General features: G+C 42.6%; 2 protein-coding genes across 2 annotated transcripts; one reads left to right on the top strand and one right to left on the bottom strand.

The window, feature by feature from the left end:
• Nucleotides 1-1474: 1474 nt before the first annotated feature.
• On the top strand, nt 1475-6372 carry rpl23 (ribosomal protein L23). Its single transcript, XM_030058895.1, has 5 exons — nt 1475-1625; nt 2670-2753; nt 3684-3812; nt 4328-4441; nt 6244-6372. Exons 1-5 carry the CDS (start codon nt 1613-1615, stop codon nt 6324-6326), a joined length of 423 nt encoding a protein of 140 aa, XP_029914755.1. The 5' UTR covers nt 1475-1612; the 3' UTR covers nt 6327-6372.
• A 1882-nt stretch (nt 6373-8254) lies between these two features.
• Nucleotides 8255-16876, bottom strand: LOC115362892 (von Willebrand factor C domain-containing protein 2-like). The gene is made up of 3 exons (XM_030056873.1): nt 16478-16876; nt 14649-14778; nt 8255-9129 (listed from the first exon to the last, which is right to left on the bottom strand). The coding sequence occupies exons 1-3, from the start codon at nt 16862-16864 to the stop codon at nt 8894-8896; spliced, it is 753 nt and encodes a 250-aa protein (XP_029912733.1). The 5' UTR covers nt 16865-16876; the 3' UTR covers nt 8255-8893.
• Between the last annotated feature and the right edge of the window lie 1424 nt (nt 16877-18300).

The raw sequence follows: 18300 nt of genomic DNA, 5'->3' as shown, positions 1-18300 counted from the left end.
AAGTTCTATTCTGGTTTCATCAGACCAGAGAATTTTGTTTCTCCTGGTCTGAGAATCCTTAAAGTACTTTTTCGCAAACTCCAAGCGGGTTGCCATGTACCTTTTAGTGAGCAGTGCCTTCCGTCTGGCCACTCTACCATAAAGGCCTGATTTGGTGGAGTGCGTTAGCAATGGTTGACCTACTGGATGGTTGTCCTATCTACACAAAGGAACACTGGAGCCCCGCCTTAGTGACCATTGGGTTCTTGGTCACCTCTCTGACCAAGGCCCTTCTTCCCCGATTACTCAGTTTGGTTGGGCAGCCAGATCTACGGAGGGTCCTGGTGGTTCCAAACTTCTTCCATTTCCGAATAATGGAGACAGTGCTTTTTTGGGACTCCAGTCAAGTTGGAGAAGCATCTCAAGGATGATCAGTGGAAATTGGATGCACCTGAGCTCAATTTTGAGCGTCATAGCAAAGGGTGGGAATACTTATGTACCTGTTATGTTTAAATGTTTAAATGTTTTTTAATAAATTTACAAAAATGTCTGAAAACATGTTTTCACTTTGTCATTATGGGCTATTTCGTGTAGATTTTTTTTTTTTTTTTTTTTTTTTTTTTTTTTTAAAGAAAACTATACTCAAATCAGTTTTAGAATAAGTCTGTAATGTAACAAAATGTGGAAAAAGTGAAGGGGTGTGAATACTTTCTGGTGGCACTGTACAGGACATTTGGGGTAAATCCATAAATTATTAAATAAATTAAATAAAGAAAATTACAAAAAACAACTCTGAGCAAGAAGGTCCTCTAATGGTGAAAGCTTGTGAATGCAGTGTTAATCCAAATTGCTGTGATGATGGGCAGCCAGATTTTACTCCAGGGATGGGGTAAGGCAGAGACTCCCTCCTGTCAAGAGTGGTTCACTCCACTTGGAAAGGTGACTTCAAACCAGCAGCTTCACTACAAACGGGTGGGCAGATGGGAAGACTAGATTTCAAAATGGAGAAAACGTAAGATGTATATTTCTGACAACATATATTCACATTTCAGAACAAATTTACATTTGGATGTCAAAGGACATTGGTTATTTTATGTAATATTGGATGCCCTTGATGGAAAGTTTATCCTGTTTATTTATTTATTTCATTTTATTTTATTTTATTTTATTTTTCGTTGTCTCTGAAAGATGTGTGTTTTGATATAATATCTGATATGTGTTTTTATTACTGGAATTTGTTTATGTATTTATGTTTCCCCTTAATTTTGTGTTGCTAACAGTGTTGTAATATATAGAATTTAAAAAATGAACTTTTGAAGAGTTGGGTATGTGTGTGTGGAAATTGGCTTTCAGGGGTAGTTTCTGGGGTAATTTTAAACAAAATCACAACCAAATATCAACCATCATTATTGGTCATCTACAGCATTCGACTTTCTCGGTTATGTTTGCCTTCACGTGTTAATCTGACATAATGTATTTCCTGTTTTAACACCACCGCGAGCGTTGTCGCGCAGGCGATGTGTCCGACAGCACGTGAAGGCAGCACGGCCTCGCGTCATAACCCGGATGGTGTTCCGCTCGACCTTATAGCGCGCACTTCCTTTTTCCGTCTCCCTCTTTCCCGTCTGCAGCGATGTCTAAGAGAGGTATGTGAAGTGCCTGAAAATATCCACTTTCATCCGTCGTTCTACACGCTACTCCAGTGTTTAAAAACATGCTTGTGTACTAAAGGACGCTTTAGGAAACAAACTGTGTGCTTAGCGTTGAAATTGTGAGAATAGTTAAAAATTTCTGAACGATAACATTTTAGTGCTAGGTGGGGGTAGCCATGTTTGCTGGCACCGCTAACTAGCCAGTTTGAGGAAAGAGTCAGGCTGGTGGCCGATATAATTAGCGTCACTATAAAGTACAGAGTGTAAAAGTGAAATTAGATTATCTCTCTCTATATATTGGGCGTAATTTCGGAATTCCAACACCACCGCAGGAGCTAAACCTAACTAACAACGCAGACCTGGCTGTAAATGAGCTAACGTTAGCTAAGTTAGCAGGGAATCGTGGCTGCTAGCGGTCCGCCGTGCTCTGCTCTGACAGCAGTGTGACAGGGAAACGTGAGAGTATATTTATTAGTTTTAACGGGTGTAAACAAATCGTATTAACCTCAGTAAAGTAGTTTGCCGTCTCTAAGTAGATAAACACAGCAAAAGCCAGTCATGTTCAATACATTGAGACAACCACTCTGCTCATTTACTGAGAAAAGTGCCAACTTGAATGAATTTTTGGTTAAGTGGAGTTTACACGCAAGTTAGGTCGATTAAACAGCTAATTAATGGTGTAGTGAAGCTGTTTGACGCAGATCAACTCTGCTACTGTGGTGCTCTGGGTCAGTCTCCTGTTGGAAAGTGTGTGTTGGAAGTGAAGTTTAAACACACTTCATACAGGCGTGTGAAAGAGGACATTGATTTGCAGTTTAATTCTAGTTGTACTCTTGGGTTTCAGATAGGAATTCCATTAAACACAGGACTGGAAAACTCAGGTGTCTAAAAATGATGTAGGGGCAGAAAGCGCAATGATGTATCAGTGTGCAGCGTTTGAAGACAAGATTCTTAATGATGTCAAATTCTCCTTAATGCTGGCTTACTATACTGGCAGAAGTATATTTATTAAATGTGGGTTTCCACTTTTGTTGGCAGGACGTGGTGGGTCTTCTGGAGCCAAGTTCCGCATCTCGCTGGGTCTCCCAGTGGGAGCGGTCATCAACTGCGCCGACAACACAGGTACACCTCAGCAAGCCCTCTGAGAGACTCGAATAGGCAAACTGCAGAAGTGATCTGCAAACTATGCGAAAACATGAGTTTCAGTTGACTAGCCCTTTAAATCATGTATCTTTTATACATGACATTTTCAGTAGATATGATATGTATAGTATGCTGATTTTCTTATTAGATTGGCATGGGATTTTTTGCTACACTTAACAAACAGCATGTTAATGCTATTTCATGTCAAAATGACTTTTGCTACAAATGTCTGATCATGCCTGCTGTATTAGTCTGTCCAGATGTTACGCACTGGATGTATTTCAGCTCTACACTGATAATGTCAGTTGTGTAGAGTTTTGTAGTGTATTGTGACACCTGTAATATTCAGGTCCTTGTCCATACCAGCCCCAGAGTTTTGGTGAACGCTTTCACTCTGTATGATTTCTACCTTTTTGGAAAGCATTTTTTCAGTGGCATCACCCCTTCAAAAAGCACTTGCTTTGTCTGGTCAGTGGCTGGGTGAGTTGTCGTAGAAGGGAATATTGAACTCTTCACTGTGGGTGAGATGGCAGCGACCCACTGTGGCTGACTAATCTCAATCAGTGATGAGACAACTTGTTGCATGCAGCCAGTGTGTCTAAAATGCAAGCATCAGTGCTGCAGATAAAACATTTCATTTCAGCTGCACTCTGCCTGATAGCTGTAGGAAGATAAACCTTCCATCATCAAATTGTAAATATCCTATAGGCAGTGTTTGATGTTGGGTCTGTACAACATCAACCTGTGGTGCATATCGAAATAGATCTTTCTGCTAATAGTATGAGCCATGGAGAAAGTCAACATGACTCCAGGATATCCTTTTTCCTGTGCTTTTCCTTGCTATCTTTTATCACCTGTCCTGATCACTTATTTTCTCTACCTGCTGTTGCTCACCCTCCCTCCTTCCAGGTGCTAAGAACCTGTACATCATCTCTGTGAAGGGCATCAAAGGCCGCCTGAACCGCCTGCCCGCTGCAGGAGTGGGTGACATGGTCATGGCCACAGTGAAGAAGGGCAAGCCAGAGCTCAGGAAGAAGGGTGAGTTGTATTGTGGTCTGTGTGGAGATCACTATATTGCCAACTCTCTTAAATATGTAATGACAATATGCAGGTTTTTTTTCTTTCCATATAAAATTTGGAGGTGGCGGCAGTTCTTAAAATTTGTGCCCCGGTGCGATTAAATGCACTCTTTCTAACCCTAGACGTGACAGTTACTATAGGAATACTACAGAAATATCACAGTGGCTCTATGTATGTGCGTGTTGCTGTTACTGCAGGAATACCACAGAAATATTACAGTTCAATTTGTAAGTGTAAATCCCCTCAAACCTGCTGGAATATTTCAATAATCTGATCAATAATGTGATCAGGTTTAGTCTATCAGATGTGAAATGTGTCTTTAGTGATTGACAGCTGTATTAAAACCACACTACTTGTTGAGGCTGCTCTGTTTTTGTAGTCATCCCATTTGTTTCCAATCCCAAGTACCAACACCTGTCACTCTATAAGCTGAATGTGCTGAGTGTGAATGGCACTCCTTTTCCTCTCCACAGTGCATCCTGCGGTGGTGATACGGCAGCGGAAGTCGTATCGGCGAAAAGATGGCGTGTTCCTCTACTTTGAAGACAATGCGGGTGTCATAGTAAACAATAAAGGAGAAATGAAAGGTGGGTTACAGTACTTGGTGTGCCATGTGTCAGGGTGACTGATGGATGCTGCAGCTGCATTATCTTCTCAGCACTAACAAAGTAGTTGAGACGATGCACTAGATTAGCAATGTGTGATCAAGTCATTTTCAACAAGCAGTTGAGTTTAGGAGAAGTTTGCTTTGTGATTTGTCAGGCTGCTTGTAAGTGGTGGTGGTGAATCGTTGGCTGCATCAGGCCCTTGGCTCAGTTGTAGCTGGCCTCTGTTGCATTTTGTTGTTCCAATTTTAGTCCTGCTGGAATTGGATATTTTTTTTGGAAAAGTCTTTATCTGATTATATTCTTGAATCCAGAGAAAGTTGAGAGCATGTTTTATGAGGAATTACACAAATTAAATTTCTATAAATCTTCCAAAACAGCACTTGTTGGAACTAGGAATGGGCATCCAACAATCAAAGATAATCCTAACCTCACCATCAGTGTCAGGATCTGTGGCTCTGAAACAGTTAATGAATTGATCTTGTAACAGATGTCTGTAGGACATGCTACTTATTAAAATACAGGATTAAATCATATTCTTGCAGTAATCACATGGATTAGGTTAGGCGTCTAATAAACCATAGTATATTATTTATAGGTGCAGGTGATGATTTTATACCACAAAAAAGGCTAGTTTTATGCATAGAAATGGTTAATGGCACTCTAAGTAGTACCATAACAGCCAAAGGAAACGAGCTGTAATGTTGTGATATCCTCAGCAGGTAGTTTTGAGGGTACTGCCTGACAGATACTTGTGATAACAAAAGAAAGCATTGTATGGCTACACACTCTGCTTACTGGAACAGTACATGAAATCAGTTACTTCCATGGATATTATTCCAAAGAACAGACAGGCTCTTATTTTAAGTTAGTTGGTGCCTGTGGATTTTAGCGAGTCAATTACTAAACAACTGGTGCACTCAAATAAAGAAGGCAGTAGTTGTGCGCACATCCAATCCTGTTATAGGCCAGGTGCCGGATGGTCACAGGATCCAAACAGAGAAAGGAGGAGGAATATCCGCACACTGAATTGGAGCTCCTAATAAACTTTATTGACTATTAAGACTCACTTGAAGATGTGCAAGTGGTCAGGAGAAATCAGACGTTTATAATAGTTTTCAAGATTGTCTTTATTTAGGATGACTTTGGGAAGGAGCTTTGTAAAATTATTCTGAGGATCCTAGCCTGTTAGGTATCTGCGCCTTGATGCTTTTTAACAAGTCCCTTTGGGTTTTATTTCACCAGTATGAGCTATTGTTTGCGCCCTAATTTTGTATAATTGTAGTTTATCTTTGTTTTGTCAGTGTTTAAGTACTGTGCAGATACAATGAAATGATGTGCAGGCATTTATAACCCCTGCCCCCTTCAAAAAGCACTTGCTTTGTCTGGTCAGTGGCTGGGTGAGTTGTCGTAGAAGGGAATATTGAACTCTTCACTGTGGGTGAGATGGCAGCGACCCACTGTGGCTGACTAATCTCAATCAGTGATGAGACAACCTACCTGCTGTATGAACTACTCTGAAATATGAACAAGATAAAGTAGAGTCATAACTGGTTTTATTTGAAATAAGAGCACGTCAAAATATGGTCATAAATTTAATAAATTAAGTAAATGATTCTCAAACTTGTTTTGTCAGCTTGCCCCATTTTTGTAGCCAGTTAATTTAAATGTTATGGTTATAAATTAAGCACTAGGGTAATGTTTTAATTTCAAATCTTGTACAATAAAATCAACCATGCTGTTGTCAGTTGTAACACTAAAATGATCCCCCTCTTCATTTTCAGGTTCAGCCATCACAGGTCCAGTGGCCAAGGAGTGCGCTGACCTTTGGCCCAGGATTGCCTCCAACGCTGGCAGCATAGCCTGAGCTGGACCCTGCACCTCTGTTTTCAATAAAACTGTTGTAAAGCCAAGAACACTTTCCAGTGTGATTTGTTCATTTATTTTCATTTATTTATTTATTTTTTAATTTATGCCAGTACGTAGGTTGTTACGTACTCCTTTGTCCATAAACATTGTCACTTGACACTGATATTTTGCCATATTGGGCACAATCAGTTTCTCAACTGTTAGGTTTTAGAACTTATTTCTGTTTTAATGTCTGAGTGTATGTACAGAAAAAATTAAGGTGCAGTCAATGCACTCTTCTTGAGGCATTGATGCACTTACTCAGGTTTGTCACTAGTTGGCCTATTGAAACAACACAACACTGGAGGAGTCTCATCCATGAAAGGTTTATTTCATGACTTTTAGCTTTCAGACATCCTTGGTGTATTTACCAGTATATACAGATCTGCCACACAGTAGTTAGAGCTACATACAGATGAGACGTACAGCAGTGGAAATGAAGGGGCGAAGTGTTCATCTGAAGATAAAGTGACTAACCACAGGAGGAAGGCAATAAGGATGGTGATATCAAACACTGGCTCACTGAGCATCTCAGTCTGACAAAAGGTGAATGAGGAAGTAACAGGTTACAGAGGCAATCAGAATTTGAGGAATACCACCAATGTTACAATCACAACACTTATTTACAAATGAACATGTTTTACAGCTTTGACGTACAGTACTGCTCCATGTAAATATGTCACACCGTTTTTTTCTGCTTACACAGATCCTTGGTGTGTGTGTGGTCCACTAGGTCATCCCTGGCCTTGCTCCGCTCACAGACGGAGACCAGCAGGCCTCATGGAAAGCAACCAGGCCACCAGCTGCCTGCTCAGCACACACACCTTCCAACTCTCATGTCAGCCATCCACTTATTTCAGCTCACTGCCCATCCATCCGTATTCCCCAGCGGAGTGATTAGAAGGTTTATAGGGGCCAGGGGAGGTGTGTGTGGAGGGGCATGGGGGTCCATTGATGTAACACTGCAAGGCAAGAGTTTTTTTTGTGAAAAAATTCATGAGCCTAAATCAGAAAGCTGGGATGCAAGGAGAAGTGCCCCATCGAAACTAACTATTCAGGCCTCTGGTATGGTCACTTCTCACACAGAAAGTGTTAAATTGAAACTACTCTTGCTGTGTTTGGAGCTGTCAGGATGCCTTGTGCAGCTTTAATGGCCCAGCAGTATGCATTCCCATGCCCGCCAACACACAATTTCAAATTCCCACCCACCCTCACAGTAGTAGTTACACAAACTCTGTATTTCTCAGGGGTAGAGTTGCTCTGGATGGCAGAAATAACGTCAGTTTCACTTTGATTTGATCAAGCTTTGGTGGGTGGAGCCAAAGACCTTTTTTGTTTGTTTGTTTGTTTGTTTTTTGGCCAGGTAGTAGACTCAAGCAGAGTGAAGTTTCCTGAATGGCTAACTAACATTTTGTTAACATGTTAAATCAATGCAATTAATGAATGAGCACTGAAATATGTTACAACGAGTCCACACATGATGGTGAAGTATCCTCTGTAGTTGCACTGTACTCCCCTGACTGATCCTCAGTGCTGTATTTGTGTGTCAGTTGACTTCTGGAGTCACAAAACAGCTCCCAAAATAACATGAAAATGAAAATGTATCATGCAGATTATGCCAACATACAAAACAAGTACCAGTACCCATTTTTTTTGCCTAATTATATTTGTGAAAGTACTATCAGGTCACTTCTTCCTGGCTCAAGGTTACTATGTGGAGGTTACCCGCACACACTATGTGCTGGAGCTATCTCCCAACTGAAAAAGGAAAACACCAAGAAAAGAGATGCTTAACTCTCTCAGAATTGATTACTGGGACTTGTTGGCATGATCTGCTTTGCCCATGTTCATTTATGTGCTTGAATAGTTTGAATTTGAATTTGTATAAAGGCTTTGTGGGTAGCTCAAGATGGGTCCTCTATAAACTGATATTGATTGATACTGATTCAATGTTGCCTTTACAATATTACACAATGTTGCTGTTTTCGGCAACACTAAAAAGCAATTGGTCAGCTATATTGGTTCAGTGTTTATATAACATGGAATTTCCATCCTTCACCAAACTGATCGCCATAAATTCAACATTGAGGCAATGGCACCTTGCTCCTTGAGTAAAGTTAGAAAGCCTAGCTCTCATGCTAGCTCTTCTGCTTGATTGTAGTATAGCTAGACTGCTCATAATGCAATGGAGCCATATTTATTTATATAAGTGACCCGTTTATCCAACCTTCCCTTCCAAGCTGAAACTAACCAAACAAGCCCACAGTACACTAAGGAAGCTAGTTAGGTAGCTTGACTTCCAAGAACAGTGCATTTAATGTTTTTTTTTTTTTTTTTTTTTTTTTCATTTATGCTTTGAACACATTTCCTCCTTTGCCATTTAAGTTTGCCAGTTGGTGAACTTGCTCTCCAAAAACTGTTTCTTTAGTTCCACCCACTTAAGTTGAACTCAACCAATAAGATTATTCCTGCCTGTTCAGCAGCTTTGCCTCTGAGAAATCCGTCTTTGCAAACCTCCCCCCTCTGTCACGGTATCACGTCCAGCCTGGGACCAAACCTTCCTCTCCTCCCCCTGGTCTCCTCCCTGGTGGGCTCTGGGCTGGCGCTGGGCACTGTGCTGGGACGGGGACGCTGCTCACATGTGGCGTGTGGGTGGGTGTGCCACGTCCCATCCCGGTAGGTGCAGTAGCACACGGTCTGCTCATCAATCTCTACACGCTCGCCCGCTGGAATCACACGGTTCCCGGCAAAACAGTTGGGACCTTGGAGGGCAGGGAAAGAGACAGACAGTGTGGTTGCAAACTGGTGACAAAAGAGTTCTCGAGGTAGACCACCTCAGTCACTCGCAGTTGTGGATGGATTACAAGTTGTTGTTTTTTTCTTGCAAACACAAGCTTAGTTAATCATGAGCTGATGAGTGATGGATGCATGGCATAGTGCCTGAGAACCTCCTCTCCTTCTTAATACACTTTGAATAACGTCCTTGTGCTTACAGTTCCTTTCTTATTTTTACCTTGCAACTCAAAAACCAAACTCATGCAACTGCATGTATTCATGATTTCATCCACCACCACCAAGGACTTCTTCTTAAGATTATTATTATTATTTTTGGCATTTTCTGCTTTATTTGATAGTCACAGTGGAGATAGACAGGGAGAGAGGGGGGGTGACATGCAGCAAAGGACCTGAGGTTGGATTCGAACCCCAGTCACTGCGACTGGGACTAAGCCCTGGTATATGATGCGCACTCTTTACCGGGTGAGCCACCAACGCGCCCCACCAAGGACTTTTTAATACCCCCACTAGTTACTGCCTCAGCATATAAATATCTGAAACTAAGCAGGAGATGACATGTGAATCTATTGAAAAAGAAGAGCCTGTCATAGCTGGAGACAAAATGAGAAAGTGAAGCTGCAGAGACAAGAAGAGATGCAACTGGAAGAGCTTTTTGACACAAGATGTCTCGGCCAATCTGTTCCCCGGGGCCAAAGCCGTCATCAGATGTTCATCTGAACATTCCTCTGAACATCTGATGACGGCCCCGATGAACAGATGGGCCTAAACGTCATGTCTTTTAATATGCATCTTAAAATAAAATAAAACTCCTCTACTTTTTTACTGTGAGTATGAGTGGCACCTCTTTGTCTGCAGGATGTGGAAGACCGGCAGATTGAGATGGAGAGGTGCAGAGCTGCTGTCCAACACGAAACACGATGCCTTAGATAGCTGACACCTGTTAGCAGGTGACTAACATTCACACACCAAAAAAAAACAACTTTGAGTATTCAAACCTTATTTAACCAGGAGGCCTCGTTGAGATATAAGAAGCAATATCAGAATTTATGGATATAAAAATAAGTATGTCAGTATAAATAGATGAAAGAAACCAAGACAAAGAATAATACAGCTCTCAACAGCGCTAAAAATGTTTTGTTTTGTTTTGTGTTTTAATGTTTGCAACATGACACCCTGAATAATAGATTTAAAATATTGCAAAGGTACAGGAGCCTCTAATTGAACCTGTCTGCAGCAGATTCCAGTCCAGGGTGCAGCAAAGCGGGTCCAACAGTTAAAACTCTTTGTCTGAGGGAGTTTTCACTCTTGGTTTTTTGTCTGAGGTGGTTTCCCTTTTTGTCCAACAGATTCCTCCCAAACTCCCACCTCCCAGAGGGAAGTGGTTATGAACAGCTATCATAACCCACCCATCACCTATGCACCAGCTCTGCTTAATGACCATCCTGTGCAGACAGTAGAAGAGATGAAGTAGTTAGAACCTTTTTTTTTTTTTTATTATTATTTTAAACTTGGTCAGTGATCTTTATTTATTGTATTTTATCTTATTTACTCATTACTTTACTTACTTATTTTTTGCTGTATTAATTTCTTGTGTTTTATCTTATTTCATGTCATGTATGTATTTTTATTTTTATTTTTATTTATTCATTTATTCATTTGACCCATTTGTTAAGAGTTTGTGAAGCAGAAGACAAATTTCCACTTGTGGACAGTAATGATCTATTCTATTCTATTCTATTCTATTCTATTCTACTTTATTCTATTCTCATGAGCCCTGACACATGCTTCCTGTCGGAGCCTTTTCCCTTGCCCTTTAACATTCTTGGTGGTTATGATGAAAATGAACACAAATAAATGAAAATGAAACAAGCATAAAGAGACACTTCTATGAAATATAGCTTCAGACCTTAAACATGTTATCTTAAAAGTGGGGAGCTAGAACTACACCAAGAAAACGGCAAACAACTTGCTTTTATATCCCTCATTTGCTGAGGTGGAGGCTTTTATTTTTGGCAGTTACCTGTGAAACAATTTACACGCAGCGGGGGGGCAGGAAGTGCAGGTTATTTGATGCCAGATCTAACTGTGTTTGGGGAATTTGGCAACTGTGAGGAAAAAAAATGGTGACACAACAGAGTGGTTCAATAATGCGCTGTCCAACCATCCGTCTGACTGTCTGTCCTGCAGGGCACCAGCAAAAATAGAAACTACAACTGCCATAAGGCAACCAGGAAACAGATTGCATGTGTGTATGTGTGTGTGTGTGTGTGTGTGTGTGTGTGTGTGTGTGTGTGTGTGTGTGTGTGTGAGGATGACATTTTCATGTGTGTAGCCAGAAGAAAAAAAAAGGACTAGCGCTTTTATTTTTTTAGTTCCTCTGATGTACAAAATACAAAACCAAAAAGTTATTATCCATGCTGCATCCTGTCTCTATCGTTCTCTCTCACACACACACACAGATTGCCACACACACAAGTACATAAATCCCCCCATTGCTAGGGAGGCACACTAATGCCAGTGGCATGGTAAGCTGGTGTGACATAACAGGGATGGCTCTGTAAGCTGCAGGGTGTGTGCGATGACGTAACCGCTGCTGGCTCTGAGAGCTACAGGCTGGAAATCAGTCACACTGAGATCCCACTAATTATAGGAATAAAAGACATAGGGGGGCTGCAGAGACTCTGTGTGCATAGCCGTGTGGTTGTGTGAGGGAAAGAAAAATAGTCCACCACAACCTCAGTCACAACAAAAGGGCATATTTGCAGAAAAAAAACCAATCCTGCAGCAACTAGGATGTCCCTCACATTTGGTGCAAGTCGGCCCATGGGTGCAGTTGTTTTTTTTTTGTATGTCCGGTGTGCAAAAAATCACTGCGTGACGCGTAGGGACTTTTTGACCTGTTGGTGGCGCTGTGGTGAGCCAACCAGTTTAATTTTGTGGACACTAGAAATCAATGTATACTGCATCCTTCTGCAAAGGTTTGTCAAATTTTACCCAGCAGCGTGAAACTTCAACTTAAACCTATCATATACAAATACATGATGTAGGGGCTGAGCTCTAGAGGACCTGCATTGTGAATAGAAAGTGGACTGAGACCTCATCAGATCTCAAGTGTACCAGAAAGCGAACTGGCTTCTGTTTTGGGTCAAGTGCCAGTGTGAAGAGAACTCTTTCTGTCTGAGATAATGAGCGTGACGATGAGGGTCCTGTTGGCCCGGTGGTGGCACTGTGGTGGACCAATCAGATTTAAATTCAAAATTAAAGCTGCAAGCAGCGTTGGACGGCCCTCGCACCCGTGCTCCCTGCTGGCCGGCAGCTGTGGGACTGGCAGACCGAAATGCTGGCATACAGAGAAATCCTCATTCAATCCAATGGAGAAATCTATCAAACCCGCACCCGTTTGAGGTAACGCCGCTCAGACATCGTTTGAGTTACAGACGCGATTCGAAGTTTAAACGAGGCACAAGACTCGGATCTATAAATCTTGTATTTACACAATTTTGCTATCTTTTACCGTTTTTGAGTTATGGCAGTTTTAGTTTGACTGTTTTCTCTGCTCCCGCTGACGGTTTATAATGGGTGTGTATTGCGGAATTGTCAGTTGGCTAGAGTGAGTCACATGACCGGGCAGAGTGCAGAGGAGAGGACACCAGGGTCCAAAATGTTCGGCCACAAACTTGTTCCGATTTAAAAATTAATTTCATATTTTGTAGGAATTTTCGTCCTCTTTCCGTCGGCATAAGTTTCGAAGCCGTGCGACGTGTACTTTAGACGCCAGGGGCCTAATTAGCGCCAAGTGTGCGCCTTTTCACGCCAAACTCCATGCGAAAAAATGGCGTTTTGGTTGCGGCAACGCCGACTTCGAGGGCTTCTAATTTAAAAACTAAGCGAGTAATGACGAAATCCTTCAGAACTTTTGTTAAGCACTGTATCCTCTTTCATCTATTAGCTTTTCGAGCCGCCACGATTTACGGCCTCGGAGGAGATAATTTTTGTGCAACGTGAAACTTCGGGCGTGACTTTACTTTGAAAGGCAAATTGCGGACTTCCTGTTGTTTTTAGGTCGGGACCAGCCACGTCATTTCCCCTCTACTGTGCTGATAAATATAGAACTTCTGTATAGATTATGGCTCCTGATGATGTACAAAGTGGTGTTCCATTTCCTAGGTGAAGATTTCAAGCCCTACCCCATGTAGGACCATTCTGAAGCAGCCACAACCCAGTTGAGGGCACTCTGACATGAAGGGCAGGGGCAAGGCAAGGATATTGGGATTGGCGCATTGTTTCTTAGGGTCAGAAGGAACGCTGGATCTTGAAGGATCCTGAAGAAGGCAATATGCACCGAAAAGTTGACCTAATAAACAATGATCTCTGGAATTGGTTTGCTGAGCTTGTGAGAAATCTGCAGCTTTTCCGATCGATCCAACAGCTGCTGAGTCCTCGTAATCTCTCAGCCTTTGTGGTGTTCATGCCAATGGCAGCAAATCAAGATTAACTGTCACCTCTGGAAACTGGAAATAGAGGTAACCAGTACTCGAGTTGAGGGGGGATGAGGGTGGATGGCATCCCCCCCTGAAATAAAAACGGTCCAAATCATCCCCCCTGTAAAACTGCCATCCTCACTTTTCATCAAGTGAAAAAAATTGACCATCCTCCCCTGAATTTTTTTTACAACTCGACTACTGGTGGTAACCAAAACCCAGAGAAAAACAACAGCTGTGGTCAAAGAGCAACCAAGTCAGCTGAGGGAAAATGACAACTAAAAAACAATTTGATTGGTCATAAAGGTGCAGGTATCCTTTGATAACCAGAGCAGGCAAAGCACCCAAATGATTCATTTTGAATATTTGTAAAGATGCTCTAAAAGATATATTACATTCAATGCCACTGGTATGAAAATGGGAGCTTCTAAGTGGGTGCAGTTGGCTAGGGACATCTCTGCAGCAGATTGTGGTTGGCTGAAACCAATTTAGTATCAAAGTGTTGGGGGAGATCTGTGGCTTGTTAAAATCAGGCCAATTATTTACTTCAGGGACATGACAATCGGTCCTGATCTCTACTCAGGTATTATAAGGTGGGGGTCTCTTATGGTCTCTTATGCTTGATCGCAGCATTTTGGCACCGACATGTAATCGATGACAATAAACCAGAAAAGGAAGAGAAGATGCTTTCCCATGAGATAAGAGCACAAAAACTTGATATTTTAGATCAGCTACAGATGGTTGCACACGTGGGGGCTAATGTGTGAAAAAAATTCAACTAGCTTGGCCAACAGGTCTGTGCAAACATTTCCCTCGCTGTTTAGTGTACTTCAGAACTGTTATGCTGAAAAAGAAACTTGTTCCACCATCAAGAGAGCTACAACTTCTCTGCAATATTCCAGATTTTTGTAGCAATAATATGCCACTTCCAGACACTGTTTCTAAAGCCTCGTCATTTCGATACGACGTCTGGATGGTAACGCGGTGAGTGAGTCAGAGTTTACCCGTCTTGCAGATGGGACAGCAGTGGTTGGGTTCGTAGACGGGGTTGACACAGTGGGGGGCGGGGCAGTCTGAAATGGTGCAGTAAACCTCTCTGTTGGCACCGCAGCGACACCACTCACACCGCGACAACTGCAACACACAAGCAAACACAGATTTTGGACAAATGATTCGTTTAAAGATGCTGCATGTGAAGTGTAACCATTTTAACCATCAGTATGTCCTTGTCAGATAAATTGTGATACCTTGGTGTAATTACCATAGACCTGGGACTGTGGTTGAGATGAGTGCTAGGCTCTGGCTCACACCAGCAGTGTTAATGCTACTGTTTCTCAAGACTACATTTCCCATAAACCCTGATGTTGCTCTATTACCCGGTGCCTCTGCCTGGATTCTTGGGCTTTACTGACTTTCCCAACAGCCTTCCTCCATCTGCCCGTAGGAGCACCAAACATTCTACTGTGGGTCCCACCAAAGTTCTGGACAAGATACACCCACTCAGTTAAAGGGAGAGTCCACCCATTTTGAAACAAATATTTCACTCCCCCTAGCTGTTTTATAGGACAGCAGTGGTGCTATTTTACTCTCATTGTTTCTGAGTGCTGGATACTGGCCAGATGCTCCAAATGCTAATTAATAACATCAGTTTTTTTTTTTTTTTTTTTCAAGATGGGTGTAGCATCTGGGATAATGGTTAGATAAGGGCTTATATCAAGACTGTTTTGGCAAATGGGCAACAGGCCAATGACTTTTTCTAACCATTCACAGTACTTGTGGGCATATCTTACCCAGAACTCAAGTAGGATACATAATAATAATTTGACAAGGCTTTAGCTCAGTTTGCTCAGTTTGCTTTGTGCTGTAAAGCAACCAAGCAGAGTCCCTGACTAATGGCACCTGCTGGTCAACACTGGAAAAGGCAGTGTAGAGGCTGCTAGTGGCTGAACGTTTCTCCATGATGGTCAAAATACATGTGGTAATCATTTAATGATGTTGAAAAGCTACACCTAATGAACAAAGTGCATTCAGTCATTGCGCTTAAAACACAGTTGGTGAGTTAGTTAGTTAGTTAGTTAGTTAGAAGTGTTTTATCTCTCAGTGTTCCGGATGCAAAGATATCTACAAAAAGCACAAAAAGCATTGTCTCTCTGACCTGTTTCTAGCCTTATCCACATTACATGCAAATACATAATCAGTTACATAAAGCCATGTCAATGTGTGTCCTCTGACCAGCCAATCCGCAGCGAGCACATGGCCGTACGTCAGCACGCACGACTCTGTTTGTTTACATGATGATGCAGTAAACAAGCGCACTACAGGAGACTGCCGCTCCGGTTTTACGCACGCATGTGCGCAATGTAAACACTGCCAGTCCCTTTACGTTACTGGAAACCTGGGTTTAGTTACTGCTTCTCCATTATTATCATCATCTGTGACTCTAAGAGAGAGCGAGAAAATAATGAAAAGTGTACCTCGAGCGCGGAGTTTACTTTTAGGAGAATACCTTAAAAATAGGTATTATTCCCTGTACCAGAAAACATATTTTGGTAAGTCATATTATAGTGATACCATAGGAGATTACATTTAATCTCTTAAGTGCAGTGGGTTTTTACGAAGTCACTACTACTGAGTACCAAAAACTGAAGAACAGGTATATCCTGCTGCAGTGTTTTGTAAGGATTTTTACGTGCGTAAATCTCAAATTACGCACGGATAGTGAGATATTTCCCTCTTGCGTAAATACCTCTCAGTACCGGGCATCCGTGTGGGTTCTGGGCTTGTCTGAACCTTGTGAATCGGGGCGGTGGGTTAAAGCTGTGATCATTCTCACCCTGAACTCCTCCAGGAGCCGGTACGTTCTGCCCCCGTAAACGCACACCTTGGCCACGGCCTCGCACACCGGACAGCATTCCTTATATTTGATCCGCGTGCACCGCGGGTGGATGCGGGGACACTTGGGCCGGACGCACACAGGGCCGTCCACGGTGCACGTGCACGGGCACGCCGTTGGGCTCGGGTAGTAAACCTCTCCGATGCCGTAAACAAAACCGTGGTCGTCGATGCACCACTTCCCCCGGTAGTCCCCGAACTCGTACTCCAAGTCAATTTTCGCAGAGTATTCCGCTGCCACCGTGACGTCCATGATGCCCGCCGGGCCGTGCAGCACGAGGAAGAGCGCGATGTGGACACAGAGGAGCGCACGGTGCCGGTGGTTCATCGTTAGAACGGGTCTCCAACACCGAACTGACCATCTGTCTGTCTGCTGCGCCGCTGCGCTCCGGTGCGCTTTTCCTCCCACCGTCAGTGGCGCCGGTGACGCCGATGCGCGTCAGGATCACACTCTGATGGAAGTTCACTCATCTCCACAGGCGGCGGCTCGGTCCGGAGGGGTGTGGCGCTTCACATGCTGCAAGTCCGCGTAGGCTACATTAGCCCAAATGTCACCTTTTTTTTTTTTTTTTTTTAATCACAGCAGTGGAGACTAAGACAACGAAAGAGATCTGCTTTGAAGATCTTTGAAAATAAAACCAGAATCACAGCGCGCTGCTCGGTGTGGAAACTGTAGCTCCATTCATTTATCACAGTGACCATAACATCATCATCCATATATTCAACACAAACCTCTTACTATGTCCCTAGTTTTTCCTTACATCTCACCCCACAGCGCTATAGATCTTAAGTTCAGGGCTGAACCCATGAATTCATAAATTAAGAAGAAAATCAAGATGCTGCACCTCAAAACGCCTTACTCCATGCACAAATCCCACCCACTAAAATGCTGATCTCTTAAAAACTGAATTTCAAAGCGTATATTATAAAGAAGAACAAATTGGTGATGATTTGTAGAAAATAGTCCAGCACCTCAACATTTCCTAATCCAGACATAGAGCTCCGCACAGGGGCGCCGTATATGGGGGGGGGGGGGGGGGGGGGGGGGGGGGGGGGGGAGTTAGGACAGTTCCAAGGGCCCTTGCCTGACAGAGGGCCCAAAAAATAGGTAAAAACTAATATAAAATTATTAAACCATCAACATGTAAATATATATGTTTTTTTTTTTTCATGGGGCCCAAAATTCCTGGCGGCGCCCCTGGCTCCGCAGGGCCAAAACCATCATTTCAACATTGGGGGGGGGGGCAGATATCCCGGGGCTTTTTTTTTTTTTTTTTTTTGGGGGGGGGGGGGGGGGGGGGGGGGGGGGGGGGGGCAATTAGCAATGTAATTTAATGTTCAGGCATGCCCGAAATTTTTGGCCCTGAACATTGAATTGCTAAAATATTCCAGCAATATTGGGGGGGACATTTTTGGAGTGTCTGAACATTGGGGGGGACTTGGTCGTTTGGTCCCTGGAGCTCAGTATTTTTTAATGGATTCAATTGAATTTATGGATTCAAGCCCATATAAGCAGGTTTGGACGTTTTGGTGGTAAACTGTTCATTTTGAATGCATGCAGTGTGTTCTTCACCATGCGTCCCTCAAGCTTTTATTAGTTAACTAAGAGTAATGTTTGGCTCTGGTCGCACCAGCTCTCTGTGAAATGTTGGTGATGGAAAAAAAAAAAAAAACTTGACAGCTGAAATAAAATGTTTTAAGTCCATCAATGTTGCACTGACTAGCCTCGGCTCTATGGAAGATCTTTCTTTTGAAAATAACTAA

The sequence above is a fragment of the Myripristis murdjan genome, chromosome 8, assembly GCF_902150065.1.
Source record: "Myripristis murdjan chromosome 8, fMyrMur1.1, whole genome shotgun sequence".
NCBI lineage: Eukaryota > Metazoa > Chordata > Actinopteri > Holocentriformes > Holocentridae > Myripristis > Myripristis murdjan.
The sequence above is the reverse complement of the archived record's forward strand: the minus strand, read 5'-3'. Positions and strand labels throughout refer to the sequence as shown.